The 17,831-nt window shown below is 46.7% G+C and overlaps 1 protein-coding gene across 5 annotated transcripts in view; it reads right to left on the reverse strand.

The window, feature by feature from the left end:
- The window catches only part of LOC143805114 (multidrug and toxin extrusion protein 1-like), a 148,481-nt gene extending 133,060 nt beyond the window's left edge, over positions 1-15,421 (reverse strand). For 2 of the 5 annotated variants that reach the window (XM_077283989.1, XM_077283988.1), the window contains exons 1-2: positions 9,830-9,951; positions 4,926-5,101 (exon numbers count right to left, since the gene is read on the reverse strand). In XM_077283989.1, the coding sequence (XP_077140104.1) occupies positions 4,926-5,099 (174 nt within the window). In that variant the 5' untranslated portion in view covers positions 5,100-5,101; positions 9,830-9,951. Of the gene's footprint in view, positions 1-4,850; positions 5,102-9,829; positions 9,952-15,188 lie in introns of those variants that run through there. The other 3 variants (XM_077283987.1, XM_077283984.1, XM_077283986.1) reach the window with 2 other exon arrangements.
- Positions 15,422-17,831: the final 2,410 nt, after the last annotated feature.

Genomic DNA, 17,831 nt, shown 5'->3' on the forward strand with positions numbered 1-17,831 from the left:
TATGTGTGTGTGTAGTGATGGAGAAGGCAATGATGGGGGTGGGGTAACCATGTGTGGCCATTATACTGTACCCAGCATTGTGTGGGGCCATTATACTGTATGGAGCACCGTTTGGGGCCATTATACTGTACCCAGCATTGTGTGGCCATTATACTGTACCCAGCATCGTGTGGGGCCATTATACTGTACAAAGCATCATGTGGGGCCATTATACTGTATGGACCATTATGTGGGGCAAGTATACTGTACGCAGCATCATGTGGGGCCATTATACAGTATGGAGCATTATGTGTGGCCATTATACAGTATGGGGCACTGTGTGGCCATTATACAGTATGGAGCATCATGTGGAGCCATTATACAGTAAGGAGCATCATGTGTGGCCATTATACAGTATGGAGCATCATGTGTGGCCATTATGCAGTACGCAGCATCATGTGTGGCCATTATACAGTACGAAGCATCATGTGGGGCTATTATACAGTATGGAGCATAATATGGCCATTATACAGTATGGAGCATCATGTGTGGCCATTATACAGTATGGAGCATCATGTGGCCATTATACAGTATGGAGCATCATGTGTGGCCTTATACAGTATGGAGCGCTGTGTGGCCAATATACAGTATGGAGCATCACATGTGGCCATTATACAGTATGGAGCATCATGTGTGGCCACTATACAGTATGGAGCATCATGTGTGGCCATTATACAGTACGCAGCATCATGTGGCCATTATACAGTACGCAGCATCATGTGGGGCTATTATACAGTATGGAGCATAATGTGGCCATTATACAGTATGGAGCATCATGTGTAGCCATTATACAGTATGGAGCATCATGTGGCCATTATACAGTATGGAGCATCATGTGTGGCCATTATACAGTATGGAGCACTGTGTGGCCAATATACAGTATGGAGCATCATGTGGAGCCATTATACAGTATGCAGCATCATGTGGGCCCATTATACTGTATGGAGCATCACGTGGGGCCAGTACACTGCACGCAGCATCATTTGGGGCCATTATACAGTATGGAGCATCATGTGTGGCCATTATACAGTATGGAGCATCATGTGTGGCCATTATACAGTATGGAGCGTCATGTGTGGCCATTATACACTATGGAGCGAGCATCACGTGGGGCCAGTACACTGTATGCAACATCATTTAGGGCCATTATACAGTATGGAGCATCATGTGTGGCCATTATACAGTATGGAGCACTGTGTGGCCATATTTTTTTTGTTTATAATTATTGTTTACGAAACATTGTGATCAGAAGTGCTAAATGGGTGTGGTTGGGGCGTGACTAGTTGTGAAATGGGTGTGGTCAGAGGTGTGGCCTAAAATTTGCCGCGGCGCTCAGGGCGCACAAGGTCGCAGGTGGGTGGCAGCAGTAAAAGAGCTGTGGATCCCAGAGCCAGCGGTGAAACCATAAAGTCGTCTGTGGCAAAACCAAAGGAGATTTCTGCAGTCAAAAACCCAGAGCCATTACGCAAGGCAAAACCTGGGATTGAGACGGCGCGTGCACCAGAGCTGCAGCTGGCAGAGGAGATACCTGCCCTGGTGTAGAAGATTCGTGAGTTACAGCAGCACAAACAAATGCTGCAAATGGAGATTGATATGATATATATACTAAAGGCTGCTCATCCTAACAGGAAAGCTGTGTGTGACCAGAGACTATACTCACTGCGTGTGGAGCTAGCCAATGTGGTCAGGGACATAGACTGTATCCTGGGGAGGATGGGGCCCCTGGCAGAGACCTACAGAAACCAGGAATGGTTCACATCTCACAAACCGGATTTTGGTGTACAGTCCACGGCCTCTGATGCTGAATTTGGGTCAGAGACTGTACAATCTCGGGAGGGCATCCTAGGTGTCGTGAGATCTTATTATACTGACTTGTTTCAGAGGAAAGTTTTGGATAAAGACAAGAAGACTCAATTCTTGGAGGCAACTCCTATGCCTGATGCTAATGACCTGGACTTTTCTCCTTTGACAGCAGAATTGACAGTAGAGGAAGTTAAGGAGGCCATTGATAAGTTACATCTGAAGAAGGCACCAGGTCCAGATGGTATAACAGCAGAATTCTATAAGAAATTCAGAGACCTCCTGGCTCCAATTCTTGTGGATGTTTACAGAAATTGTCTACAAAATCACCTGATGCCTCCATCCATGAAAATGTCTTAGTTAATTCTGCTGTCTAAAGGTAAAGAGCCAAGTGACATCAAGAACTGGAGGCCAATTGCCCTCTTGAATGTCGACAGGAAGATTATGGCAAAGATCTGTTTTCTAGTGTCTATTCCCGACACTGTTGGCAAGCTCTCAGTTTGGCACAGTAAAAGGTCGGAACATCTCTGGAGCAGTCAACATGAAACAGAAGATGTTTGAGACATGTAAATCTCTGAGTTGTGGGAGATATGTTGTCAGTCTGCACCAGGCGAAAGCCTTTGACAGAGTTGATCATGATTATCTATGGGCCATTTGGGCAAAGTACAGTATTCCGGGACAATTTGTGGATTGGCTACAGACTTTGTATAGGAAGGCGGTGAGCTTTCCTCTGATTAATGGTTGGAAGGGTGATACTTTTGGAGTTGAGGCAGGGGTGTGACAGGGCTGCCCCCTGAGTCCGCCCTTTTATGTTTTTGCAATAGACCCTTTTTGAGGTCACTGCAGAAGTGTGACTTTCAAGGGGTGCCAGACCCCCCACTGCTTGCCTCTAAATGTTGTCACCTACGCGGATGATGTGACCTTGGTGATATCTAATCTTCATGAGGTGCAGATGTTATCGGTGGCCATCAGAAGTTACTCGGAGGCCTCTGGGTTTCTGGTCAACCTTGAGAAGAGTCACGCTCTGTGGACATTGGATTCTGATCCAGGCTTTGATGTGCCACAGTTTGCCAAAGCCTTAACCCATATTAAGATTCTAGGGGTTAAATTCTAGAGGGAGGATAACACCAAACTGAATTGGGAGGAAAAGTTGGAAACCGGAAATGCAAAGGTTCAGCGATGGAAGAACTGGAGGCTGACCTACAGAGAAAGGGTTGCTGTGTTGAAGACTTACCAGGGCCGGACTGGCCATCTGGCAATTCTGACAAATGCCAGAAGGGCCTATCTAGTCATGGGCTGCCTTGTCTGCTGCGTTAGCAGAATCTGTGTTCTCAAGACACCCATACTGTTAGGAGTTGTGATGGAGCACAAAGTCGCTGACTCCGCCACTTACCCCAGCAGGCCACAGGTATCATTAGAAATATTGGTCTGGTAGTAAATCTTGCTTTCCTCCACACAGGGTAATATTAGTAATATATCCCATCTGGTGCTTGAAGGTGGGGACAGCATGGGCCTGTATGATTTCAAATGCCAGGGCTGAATTTTAGCCCCAGTCCGTACCTGCCTGGTTCCTGTCTTCTTGTATGTCTCTGTCATTTTTTCTTTGCCAGAATCTTTCTCGGTGAGGCTCCTCAGCCTATCTTACAGCTCTTGTGGGGGAATAGGTTGAATCCAGTGAAAAGAGGGATTACTTACCTGCAACGGAGAGAGGGCAGGCGATATATGCTGAATCCAAGGTCCTTCTTTGACTCCATGTTTTTGAAAATTAATTTTGTTAACCTGGACTCTAGTTCCTTGTGGGTAAATAGTATCAGGGAGTGGATATTGCCTTTTGCAAAGTCTTGGATGCGAGGCGTCAGTCTCAAGAGGAGGAGATGGACAGGTGACTATCTACCCCAGTATCTGGAGTACGGTCTCAGGTGTCTGAAGAAATGGGGAGCAGAGAAGTGTTTTATTGAAAATAAGACCAGGAAGGACCTGTAATGTCAGGATATGCCGGACTTTCTTTTGTGCACAGCCGGCACTGAGAGACTGCACAACTACCACCTTGCAGGAAAGTCTGAGGTTTCTCAATGCAGCTAGGCTCCCAGCTAAGTTTTTTTTACATTGCCTGGCTTACATGGGAAGCTTTATGTTCAGGGTAACCTGCAGTATCTTAGTGTGACAGATCGGATGTGTCCTCTGGGTTGTCAGCAAGAAGAGACAATGGCACATTTTATAACGGAGTGCTGTGGTGGGAGGAAAATATGGGAAGAAATATCCTGCAAGTTAAAAGTCCCAAGATTACAGTCCCTAAAATATCCAGATATCATCTATGGTGTACCATCTTCTGTAAGTTACATCATCCAGGGGACCTTGTACCTGATTATAACAGTCATAAAGTACTATCACTGGCATACGAGAACCCGAGTCTCCATCAGTATTGAACCCTTCCATCATATGACAGCAGTGAACCTGATCTTGTCAGAACTGAGGTGTATAAAATGTCTAGAGATCAGGAAGAATGGGAACAACAAAACATTATGGAGCAATGGGTAACGTTTCTCCTTATGGAGAGTGACATACCAGCTGGCTTGTCAAGGTAAGGAGGCTTATTCGCCGTGCAATGCTCCTCTGGGAATTTAAATATGCAAATTGCCTCTTCAGAGAAAAAGAGGACTTAGTACAAGAATATAGCTACTATAATACTACCCCATGTACAGGAATATAACTACTATAATACTGCCCCATGTACAAGAATATAACTACTATAACACTGCTCCTATGAATAAGAATATAACTATTATAATACTGCCTCCTATGTACAAGAATATAACTACTGTAATACTGCCCCTATGTACAAGAATATAACTACTGTAATACTGCCACTACCCCTACAAGAATTTGGAATATAGACCGGAATTGTATTTATATGTGATAGTGTAATAAAATGACAAATTAATCTCCAATAGTGTTATTGGCTTTGGTTCTTGGCATATAGATTAATGCATCCTACAGTATGATGCACATACCCAGAAGCCGTCCGTGAGCTGGATAACGGCTGTATGTGGCGCACTGTGGAACATTGTGAGTTTCAGTTTATTTACCGCGGGTCCAGCTAGTATTATGATCTTCTGCATCTCCTGGAAAATGGCCTGTGCATGAACACATCGCATCTTCTGTAGACATCCTGTTGTGTCTGGATCCGCCTCTACGTTGCTGTCGATGCCAGTGCCAATAGTGTCCTCCAGTCTTGTGACTTCATCTTCCTCCTTTTCCATTACTGTTGGGATATTACAACATTAAATGTTAAATATTAGTCAACCACAAAAGAAAACAATCCGTGAAACTATAACTCCTATTATTTTACTTAACACAACATTCAGGATCATGGAAAAGCTAGGTGACCTATTTTGCTCTGCAGTTCTTGTTATAATTGGCTTCTTCCCCTTTAAAAGTAGCAGAAGGATTGAAATGTCATTTCAAGGCCTCTTTTTAGTAGAATTGTAAGATCTAATAAATCCCGGCCGTGTCCGACAGCCCTGCTAAATATTCTTCATATGTGGCAATGATAGGAGCTGTAATCAGAGCGGGATGGGGGGGATGTGATTCCACTACAATATGGAAGAAGGCAAGGAGCTGCTCAGACAGGACGCCTAAGGGAAGGGTCGGATATGACCGTTCTGCAGAAACCCATGTAAATTAATTGAGATGTCCCCAATAACCTGGGAGGAGCTGCATTACCGAAAAATCTCAGAGACCTACCCCGCACTCTTCCATCTATGGTTGTGTTCCCCATGCACAGGGCCGTATTTGCCACTAGGCACTCGAGGACACGTGCCTAGGGCGGCGACATTGCGGGGGGCGGCACCTGAGCAAGGTTTTTTTTTGTTTTTTTTTTAAGTCTCGGGTCACAAACGCAACCGACCCTCCCGCCCCCGAGTCCCACCCACCCTCCTTGAAGACGATACTCACCCTGCTCCAGCGATGCCTGGTCTCAGCGTCTGTAGCGTGTCCTGAGTGAGCGGTCACGTGGTACCGCTCATTAAGGTCATGAATATGCGCATATTCATGACCTTTAATGAGCGGTACCACGTGACCGCTCACTCAGGAAGGCGCTGCGGCGGGACAGAGCCAGAGGGAGGATGTCGGCGCAGCCGCGCAGTGTGTGGGACAGCTGACAGGTGAGTATGGGGGACGGGGGGTGGGGGGATGAAGGAGGAAGGTAAGCCACCCGAGACATGCAAGATGGGGGGAGGGGGTGGAGAGATGAGCCATGCATACCGGGGAGTATGCGCCATCAGCCATGCATATGGGGGGGCCGGGGGGGAATTATGAGCCATGCATACAGGGGAATATGAGCCATCAGCCATGCATACAGGGGGGGGGGAATTACGAGCCATCAGCCATGCATACAGGGGGGGGGAATTATGAGTCATCAGCCATGCATACAGGGGGGGGAATTATGAGCCATCAGCCATGCATACGGGGGGGGGAATTATGAGCCATGCATACAGGGGAATATGAGCCATCAGCCATGCATACAGGGGGGGGGGAATTATGAGCCATCAGCCATGCATACAGGGGGGGGAATTATGAGCCATGCATACAGGGGAATATGATCCATCAGCCATGCATATGGGGGGGGGGGAATTATGAGCCATGCATACAGGGGAATATGAGCCATCAGCCATGCATACAGGGGGGTGGGAATTATGAGCCATGCATACAGGGGAATATGAGCCATCAGACATACATACAGGGGGGGGGAATTATGAGCCATGCATACAGGGGTGGGGGGTGGGGAGATGAGCCATGCATACAGGGGGGGGTGGGAGAGATGAGCCATGCATACAGGGGGGTGGTGGAATATGAGCAATGCATACAGGGGGGGGGTGAATATGAGCCATGCATACAGGGGGGGGGGGAGTATGAGCCATGCATACAGGGGGGGGGAGTATGAGCCATGCATACGGGGGGGAATATGAGCCATGCATACAGGGGGGGTGAATATGAGCCATGCATACAGGGGAGGGGAGTATGAGCCATGCATACGGGGGGGGAGTATGAGCCATGCATACGGGGGGGGGGAATATGAGCCATGCATACAGGGGGGGTGAATATGAGCCATGCATACAGGGGGGAGTATGAGCCATGCATACAGGGGGGGGGAGTATGAGCCATGCATACAGGGGGGAATATGAGCCATGCATACAGGGGGGAATAAGCCATGCATGCAGGAGGGGGGGTCATTATACAGTATGGAGAACTGTGTGTGGCCATTATACAGTATGGAGCATCATGTGTGGCCGTTATACAGTATTGATCATCATGTGTGGCCATTATACAGTATTGAGCATCATGTGTGGCCGTTATACAGTATGGAGCATCATGTGTGGCCATTATACAGTATGGAGCATCATGTGTGGTCATTATACAGTATGGAGCATCATGTGTGGCCGTTATACAGTATGGAGCATCATGTGTGGTCATTATACAGTATGGAGCATCATGTGTGGCCGTTATACAGTATGGAGCATCATGTGTGGCCGTTATACAGTATGGAGCATCATGTGTGGCCGTTATACAGTATGAAGCATCATGTGTGGCCGTTATACAGTATGGAGCATCATGTGTGGCCGTTATACAGTATGGAGCATCATGTGTGGCCAATGGCCATTATACAGTATGGAGCATGACGTGTGGCCATTATACAGTATTGAGCATCATTTGTGGCCATTATACAGTATGGAGCATCATGTGTGGTCATTATACAGTATGGAGCATCATGTGTGGCCATTATACAGTATGGAGCACTGTGGCCATATTTTTTCGTTTATAATTATTGTATATAAAACAGTGTGATAAGCAGTGCTAAATGGCTGTGGTTGGGACGTGGATATGGGTGTGACTAGTTGTGAAATGGGTGTGGTCAGAGGCGTGGCCTAAAATTTGCCGCGGCGCACTACGCGCGCCACACACTTTATACCTCCTTCCCTTCTTCAAAAGTTGGGAGGTATGGTACCGCATTTGCCAGATCATGGCAAGTGCCGCAAATCCCATAGGGAATGAATGAGGCTGAATGCAGTGTTGCTGTAAGTGATCCGTTACGCGGCACATGCAGAAAAACTGACGGATCTGCTGCAAAAGGCGACTTTCACATCAGCGATTCTTGCTAAAGTCACTGCCAATAGTGTCATACTCACCAAAGGGGGAGGCAGCACTAAAAGTGCCTAGGGCAGCAGAAACCCTAAATACGGCCCTGCCCATGCACATACTATTCCACTATATGATGCCCCCACGCAGTTTTAAGTCCCCCCATATAACGGTCTCTCATAGTATTATGCCCCATATGATGCCCTCAAACATTATGATGCTCCCATAGTATTTTATCCCCATATGATGCCCACACATAGTATGATGCCTTCATATGATGCCTTCTCACAGCACCATGCCCGCATATAATGGGCTCAAAGTACTATCCCCATATGATGCCCACACATAGAATGATGAGCCCATAGTATGTCTCCATAAGATGCCCACATCTAGTATGATGCCCCCATAGTATTATGTCCCCATATGATGCCCACACATGGTATGATGCCCACTCACAGGACTGTGCCCCTATATGATGCACCCATATTATTATGTCCCCATATGATGCCCACTCACAGGACTATGCCCCCATATGATGTCCCCAAAATATTATGTCCCAAATGATGCCCACACATTGTATGAAGTCCCTGTATTATTATGCTTCTTTTGATGCCCCCACACAGTATGATGGCCCCACACAGTACTATGCCCCCATATTATGACACATAGCACAGGTGAATGGTGGAGCAGGGATCAGCTGATCCACCATTATATTCAACTGTAACTGAGTCCTTAAAGGGGACCTGTTACCCCCAAAATCGAAGTTGAGCTAAGCCCACCAGCATCAGGGGCTTATCTACAGCATTCTGTAATGCTGTAGATAAGCCCCCGATGTATCCTGAAAGATGAGAAAAAGAGGTTAGATTATACTCACCTGGGCGGGCGGTCAGATCCGATGGGCGTCGCGGCCGGTACGATGGGCGTCGCGGTCCGGGGGCCTCGTCATCTTCATACGATGACATCCTCAGCGCAGGCGCTGGGCCTCTCTGACCTTTCCCGGCACCTGCGCACTGCAGTACTTAGCTCTGCCCTCAACAGGGCAAACAAAGTACGCCTGCACCAGAGCCGCAGCATGAATACAAGAAGAAGATGTCATCGTAAGGAGATGGGAGGCCCCGGACCGCGACACCCATCATACCGGGACCGCCCCTGGTGTTTTTCTCATCTTTCAGGATACATCGGGGGCTTATCTACAGCATTACAGAATGCTATAGATAAGCCCCTGATGCCGGTGGGCTTAGCTCACCTTCGATTTTTGGGGTGACAGGTTCCCTTTAAGACGATTATACAATTAAAAGAGACCAACCTTCCTGGCTGCAGAGGAATCCCCCCACTTCCCCCCAACTGGGAGTGTCCTTCCGGCTCCCTGGGAGGCATGCATATACCTGCAAAGCTTCTCTGAATCCTGCAGATAATATGAAGTATTCAGGATCTTTGTTATTTAACCAAAATAGAGAGAAGAGCGTCTCGCTCTGGAGGACCCGGCACGTCCATACATTACACAGAAAACCCATTGATTTGAATGGACATCATGTAGTGCATGAATTTCACCTGTGGCGGCGCTGCAGAGCAACTGAGCTCTTGTTGCCGACATGGATTGCTGCTGATTGATAGACAATCATCTTATAGTGAGGGGACCCTTATAACAAAAGTGGAAGATCCCCTCTATCTATGGCAGAATCAGTGCCTGCCAGCCTACAGGCTGCCGTAAAAGAATGCTATGTGGCTGTGGCATTATGGGGCGCTTCAGCTTATCCCGGGAGCAATCCCAGTCACAGAATTATTAGGGGATTGCAATGTGGGCAGTTTCCAAAGGACACAATAGAGGCAGGTAGAAAGAGGGGTTGAGTCTTACTTTGCCAATGGAGCCTCCACTTGCTGAGCTCTGTGGTGTCACTGCAGGGTAGAGGTTGTGGAGGATTTTTCTCCCTGGGTGTTTCCTCCCATGATTTTTTAAGGTTCTACCCACGCTCCTCCTATACTCTGCCCCAGCCAAGAAATTGCAGATTACTCCAGTATGAGAACCTTGTGCTGGTGCCAGCAGCACACAGAAAATGGAACAGAAATCACAAATTAGCAAATGGACGTGCTGCAACGGGACATAAATGGGACGCTGCTCCAGGGAGGGAAGCAATCGTTTTCTGTTATCAGTCATGCTGGACAGGGGCTGTGAGCAAAACCAGAAATGTCTGCTCATACATACCCAGCGGTGATAGTAAAGGGATAGTCTCATACCCCTCAATGCTGGTAAACCTAGTCCTGTATCTAAGAGCAGCTCATAGCGGCTGGTAGAAAGGTGGGCCAGAGGGCCAGCGGGTGAGGGAGGTACGGGACCACCTTCTCCAGGCAGGCAACATCATTAGTATTATTATAGCGCCATTTATTCCGTGGCGCTTCACACGTGAAAAGTGTTATACATAATAAGAGCGAGTACAGTACTCTTAAACATTACAAGTCACCGACTGGTACAGGGGGAGAGCGGACCCTGCCCGCGGGGGCTCACAGTCTCACATGTCCCTGAAAACAATCCTGGCACAGAATCATTCATAGCTAGTCGTTTGTTCCTGCAAAGCTTCAGTTTGCTGCCATAGCCCTGTATCTGTGCAGGGGGGAGGCTGGGTTGATGAAGACATCGTGGCAACAGGTGGGTTGTTATGATGTTGTTTGCAATCTGATGTACTGATGTTGATGTGTGAATATTTATATGTGTGATAAAAAAGTTTTATAGATTGCACTACACTAGGGATAAAATAGTTAACAGAGTTGGCATTAGCCCACAGTTTGGGAGGGGTTAGACCACTTGACATAGAAAAGGTTTTTCCGGTCTTGGACTAAGCACAAGTTCAGAGAGGAGTCAGTCACTGAAGGAGAGTGCAGTGGGGAGTAAAGCTGGACAAGACTGTGTTAGCAGGTGCAAAAAGGAGAAGATGCAGCAGAGTCGAACAGGTGCTGTCAGGTCAAGTTTCCCCACAGCATGAGGACACATCCGAAATTTTGTCGGGACGCCAGGACAGTTTTGTGCTTGAAGTCCGGAAGGGGTATTGAGAGCCATACCCCTGTCCTCTCTGAGGAAGAAGTCAGCCGGGTCACATAGAAAGGAAAAGATGGTGATCTGCAGGGAAGCTGTTATGCTGGAAGAAGGGTCCCTAGGGCCTTCTAGGACAGTTGGGCTAGGGACAAGTCAGGCAAAAAGGAGATGAAGACTGACAGGCCAGGAAACAATGGAAACATCACTAAAATGGGACAATGTCTTATTCTGTATGCTGCAGTCGTATGTAACCGAATTGCACAGTAAAGCTGAACCTGTTAACCAGGACCCAAGGTCTCCTGTCTTGTCTGAAGCTACAGCCGGACCCAATCTCATTGTTGGGGAAGTAAAATCAACTCCTGAAGGAACAGTGAGTAAAGAATAAACTCCACAACACACTCCTGACAGACTCCTGTTTAGAAGAGGGGTTTCAGGGCAAAGAGAACTCAGTTACGGCCCACAGCAAACTGGCCCAGTACTCCACTTCAAGCTTCAAGCAGGGTCAGGCCCTGGAAATTGAAGAAAAGGAAGAAACAAGAAAGTAAAGAGTTAATTACCTTAAAGGTGAACAAAATAGCAGGCAGCGACTTAAACTCCAAAATGGCAGGCCGAGTCCCAAGATGGCGGATGGTAGCGTGAGTCCCAAGATGGTGATAACAGGGGGTCTGAAGAAGGGAGATCCAGCCCATCATGGGAGTGGTAAGCGTCCAATGGCGCAAAAATCATGTGCCCACTCACTGAACCAACGGCCTCCAACAGGTGTTCTGGATCCAGAATCCATCCCAGAAAAGATGGAGAGGCACCGAAGAAGAAGGCGCGACCCAGGAAAAAAGATGCTTCACCTGATAAGAGACGAGCTCAGAGGACGCTTTGGGTGCTGAGTCGAGAAGACTGAGAGCAGAGATGTCGGCTGCTGGAAGAGCGGAGCCTTTCGGGCAGGAAGTGCACTGGAAGTGACTCGCCAGCGCCATTGCTTTCATCATTTAGTCAGAGAAGACGTGTGCTGAGCCATGTGGAAGATGACACGCTGATTGTGTTTCCCAAGGGGCCGAGCCAATGGACTACTCCTCTGATGAGGAGATTACATACATGACCACCCCAGGGGCTGTCGAAGATTTTTTGCTTACCGTTGCGGTGGGAGGCGACGCCATGGCCTGAGGTGGGCCTCATGCAACACGAGGTTAGGCTGGTATATTGGAGCCAGATGGGAGAAGAGGACCATATGGCGTTTCTGGGAGCCATAACTCCTGCAGGCCAGTGCACCTCCGTTGGTCCGTCTGGACTGTCCTTAGAGGCCGGAGAAGAGAAGGAAGAGTGGGATGAGGAAGTTCTGCTGCCTGTCCCTGCCCTCCTGCCACTTGCTCAGCCCGAATCTTTTGACTGGAACCAAAAAAGATGGGACCCCCAGATATCTTAAAAAAACAAAGAAGATGGAGCCAGGAAATTACAGGCCAGTGAGCCTTACTTCTATACCAGGAGAGATCTTTGAACAAATTATAAAACAGAATGTATGTAAGTACTTGGATAAGAATGCAGTAATTAACCAGAGCCAACATGGGTTTATAGCAAACAAGTCATGCCAGACTAACCTAATTTCCTTTTATAATGGAGTCACTGACTGGGTGCATCCGGAAAATGCAGTATATCTCAACTTCAGCAAAGCATTTGATAAAGTATCTCATACTATCCTTATTGAAAAAATGACCAAGTATGGAATTGACAAAACTATGGTTAGGTGGATTCATAACTGGCTCAGTGATTGTACACAAGGAGTGGTAATAAACGGTTGCACATCCAATTGGAAAAGTGTTTCAAGTGGACAATTACAGGGCTCTGTCCTGGCCTCAGTGTTGTTCAACATTTTCAAAAATGATCTAGATAAGGGAACTGAAGATAAACTGATCAAATTTGCAGACGATGCAAAGCTAGGAGGGATAGCTAATACTAGAGAAGATGGAGAAAGGATTCAGAAGGATCTAAATAAGCTAGAACAATCGTCAGCGACTAATAGAATGGTATTTAATAGGGATAAATGCAGGATTCTACATCTGGGCAAGAAAAACGAAAATTATATCTACAAGAATGGGAAGAATAGAACAAAGCAACAGCACGTGTGAAAAAGAATTGGGTATACTAATAGATCACAGACTGCCCCTGAGTCAACAGTGTGATGCAGCAGCAAAAAAGCAAATGTAGTTCTAGGATGTATTAAGAGATGCATAGAGTCTACATTACGTGAAGTAATTATCCCTTTTTACTCCTCCTTGCTCAGGCCTCATCTAGAATATTGTATCCAGTACTGGGCACCACATTTTAAAAGACATTGAAAAACTGGAGCAAGTTCAGAGAAGAGCTACCAGGATAGTGAGTGGACTGCAAAGTATGTCCTACGAGGAACGATTAAAAGATCTGGGAATGTTTAGTTTGCAAAAAAAGAAGGCTAAGAGGAGCCTTAATAACTGTCTACAAATATCTGAAGGGCTGTCACTGTGTAGAGAAATAATCCTTATTCTCATTTGCACATGGAAACACAAGAAACAATGGGATGAAGCTGAAAGAAAAGATAGAGATTAGATATTATAAAAAACTTTTTGACAGTGAGCGTGATCAATGAGTAGAATAGGCTGCTATAAGAGGTGGTGAGTTCTTCTTTAATTGAAGTCTTCAGAGGATGGACAGACATCTGTCTGAGATGGTTTAGTGAATCCTGCGCTGCATTGAGCAGGAGGTTGGACACGATGACCCTTGAGGTCTATTGCAACACTAATATTCTATGATTCTATGATACTTGAGAGGCTGTCTTCCTCTGGTTTCCACTGACCGCTGGAGTTGCCCAATATAGTGGAGGAAAGGATGCAAGCCGACGTTCTGGCTCGGGAGTGGTTATGGGGACCTAAACGGGCCCAATAGAATTAACAATGTACCGAAGGCACGAGCGATGAGGTGTATGTAAGGAAGAGGTGGATTTTGAGCGGGAACACCAATGGCGACACCCACCCCTACCCGCACAGTCCATGTTCTGGGCATCTGAGTCATCTTGGAAGGTTAGTGCGGCTACCCAGACCAGTGTACCGAATCCCAATAGAGCTGGAGAGGCTAAATGCTCTGGTGCCAAATCTCCCCATGTGGCTGTTCCAAATTTTTCCTAACAAATAACAATTCTATGAATGTTGTGGTGGCTGGGTCCGACATTCCCGAAATAGATCGTGGGAAGGAAAAATACCCTCATAGACCCTGGATGTGGGATCATCCTCCATCCCCCAACACCTGCCTGGCTTCTCTAAAAGAGAAAAAGAATTGAGGTCAGCAGACTCTTCCTACTCTTGGAAAGCCGTTCCCGCAGTGGCCAAGTTCCAAAGCCAACTGTCTAAACAAGTTCTACAGGGCTCAGCCCTACACAGAGTTGAACATCCCAGAGTCCATCATTCCCAGATGGTAGCTGATTGCTCTTGGAGGCCATTGCCTCACTGAATGGACTGGAACAGTCGGAGGACCGCCAGTATAAAGAGACATGGACGTCATTCACGGGAGAAGTACAAAAGGGGTTGCAATATTGTTGATTGTTGTTTACAGTTATTTTTTCTATTTAGGTTTTCGTGTGATAAAAATGGTCGGGGATGACCCTGTTTTGCCGTGGGGGCATGTAGGGGGGAGGATGGGTTGATGATGTCGTGGAAACAAGGGGGTTGTTATGATGTTGTTTGTAGTTTGATGTACTGATGTTGATATGTGAATATTTATATGTGTCATAAAAAGAGTTTTATTATATTCCTATGGCCGATGTGTTTTTGGTTCTCCTATAGGCTTTGCCTAAGGACGTCGCTGGGAATGCGTGAGGTGGACAGGTGCTGTCAGGTCAAGTTTCCCCACAGCATGAGAACAAATCCAAAGTTTAGTCTGGACGCCAAGGCAGTCTTAAGCTTCAGGTCCAGAAGAGGTATTGAGTGTCATACCCCTGTCCCCCTTGTGAGGAAGATGTCAGCCAGGTTGCAGAGAAAGGGAAGGGTGGTGGTCCTCAGAGAAGCTGTTATGCCAGAAGAAAGGTCCCTAGGGTCAGCAAGAGGAGTTGGGTAAGGGAGAAGTCAGGCAGAAAGGAGATGATGACTGGCAGGCCGGGAAACAAAGGAAACATCACTAAAATGAGACTATGTCTATTCTGTATGCACAGTAAAGCTGAACCTGTTACCTCAGACCCAAGGTCTCCTGTGTTGTCTGAAGCTACAGCCGAACCCGATCCCATGGACGGGGAGTAACTCCTGAAGTAACAGTGAGTAAAGAACCAACTCCACCCATCACACACTCATGACTGACTCCTGTTTAGAAAAAAGGTTTCGAGGCAAAGAGAACCCAGTTCCGGCTCAGCAAACCGCCCCGAACTCCACTTCATCTCTGAATACCCTAGTAGCCAAGGCAGACTGACTTGTTGGTGCCATCTACAGGCAGCCAACATGCAAAGCGCATTCCTTGCCAATCCTACCTTTGCTGCAAACCTGCCAGGAGGCTCTAAAAGGACATGATATCTTCGAGGGTAATGTTTTAAAATTTAATTTCATGCAAATATTTTGGGTTAAAAATAATTTTTGCATTTCTATTTTAATAAAAATACATGCATTTAAGTAAACATCAATAAATAAATGCCGCTGAAGGTAATGTAGCGGTGCTCTCCTGACTTCCATTATTGCTGTTACATATTTGCTCTGGCGCCCTCTGGTGGTCTTTTCATTCCCTCCTAGATTCCTAGCATTGTGTGACTCCTTCTCTCCAGCACTGGGCACATTAGGTGGGAAGGAACCAGGAGAACATCAGGTGGGAAGGAACCAGGAGAACATCAGGGGGCGCCATAACAAGTATGGAACAACAATTAGCTAGAGCTAGGAACATTTTTATTTTCTTAAAGGAAACCTGCATGATTGTTCCAGGGGTGCGGGCACGGAAGGTTTCTGGGGGGTGGCACTAGTATATGACAGAAATCTATGGACACAGGAATTAATATGGGACAAAACCTTTAAACTGTATAATATGGAAAGTGCACCAGTGGATTAAAGGGTTATTCTCATGTTCATTAATGGGTAAAATAGCAAAGTGCTTGTAAAACCAAGCAACCATGCAATTTACTTTTTAGTAAAAATCCTCTGTTTTCAAGAACGGATGGATTTTTGTTTTATTAGTTACTACTTGTTGCCTAAGGTACCGGCCACCTCTGCAGTCTATCAGAGGTGTCCAAATATGCATGGTGCTTACAAGCTCTTTTCTATAGAGCTTGTAAACGCTGCTCTGAATCTGGCCAGATCACTGGAGGGCACTGTTAGCTCCTGATCTGCCCAGTTTTAGACCTTCCATGCGCCTCTGCGGGGAGGCAGAGGAGCAGTGCGCTCCTGCAGAAAGAAGATGAGACAGATTGTTTGAGACCTTCCTGCCAGCGGCATAGCAAAAGGGATCAATAACAAACAGTGTGGCCAGATATTTGGGTAGCTGAGCAGTGATTTGGATTGGCAGTCGCGCCACCCTGGAGCCAATCACATCCGATAAATTCAGTGGCCGTGTGACCGAGTCGCCTTATCCCCTTATCCTAAGGATGCAGTCACACATCCTTGATGCCGCAGGTCTCACGACTTGAACTTAAAAGCTTCATAGGCATAAATAAAGCTGTCACGTTTGGGTCAGAAGATCCGCAGTGCAGTAGGTCTGTGCACCATGGACCCTACTAGGACCATGTGATACGGATGGGGGAATCCAGCCTAATGCAGGTTTCCAGGCGGTTTTACAGCCCCGGATATTTGTCACCTTGTTCTGCTCTTTAGAAATGGAGCTGATTCCCCAGTGATGTTTACATTACGGTTTCGCAGACACGTGTTCTACATCCAATTTACAGTTCAGAGGTTGAACCCTGGGATTTTCCATTGATTTAGCAGCAGCAGCTGGAGGTGCAGAGCATATCTGGTCTCACTCACTCCAGTCCTCCATCTCCTTCCACAACCACACTGCCATTACAAGGTGACTTGTGACCGCCATGGGGGGATCGGATTGTGTCCTTCTCTGTATTCAAGCCACCCAGTAATGCTTTCTGCACAGATTGTATGAAGGTGAGAGCAAGGTCGGACTGGGGTGTTTGGAGCCCAAATGGGGAATTGACTCTAGGGGCCACCCTACAGCTATATACAAATACCTGTTATACTCATTATAGTGCGCATCGGCTGTAAAACATCTACTGTGTGCATCCATAACTTGGATGTACAATTACGGTAGTTTGCATTAATGGGGTTCTTTGATTAAAACAAGTTATCAATGATACATGGGCTCTACAAGATAAGTGATAGTTTAGGTCCGACCATTAGAAACTGCAGCAATCGGAAAAATGGGAAAGTTTTATTCCTGACAGCGCACTTTTACCTCCATTTTAAAATGAACGGTAGGTGGGATGTCTGACTTCAGCTCCATTCATCCTCTTGTGGGGCTTCTAGAAAAAAACAAGCGCAGCCACTTAGGGAATGAATGGATCAGTGGTCAAGTCGCATATGCCACTCCAGTCTAATGGGGATAAAAAGTTCCATATTCTGCCGATTGGGTACCAGCAGTCAGACCCCTACCAATCAATACGGTATCATATAAGTGCAGAGATGCACTTACCCCTGTAAGTGCATCTCTGCCGATGTGTTCCAAGTAATCTCTAATGGAAATAAAGAATCTTTTCCTAATTAATATCAGAGAGGAAAAATGACCGCCATACACAACACAATCTACTATACCAAGACCGATAATACCACATATAGGGGAGAAATACCACCACATCATTACCAGACCACATAGTGACCAAATAATACCACATACA

This window comes from Ranitomeya variabilis, chromosome 2 (genome assembly GCF_051348905.1).
Source record: "Ranitomeya variabilis isolate aRanVar5 chromosome 2, aRanVar5.hap1, whole genome shotgun sequence".
Taxonomy (NCBI): domain Eukaryota; kingdom Metazoa; phylum Chordata; class Amphibia; order Anura; family Dendrobatidae; genus Ranitomeya; species Ranitomeya variabilis.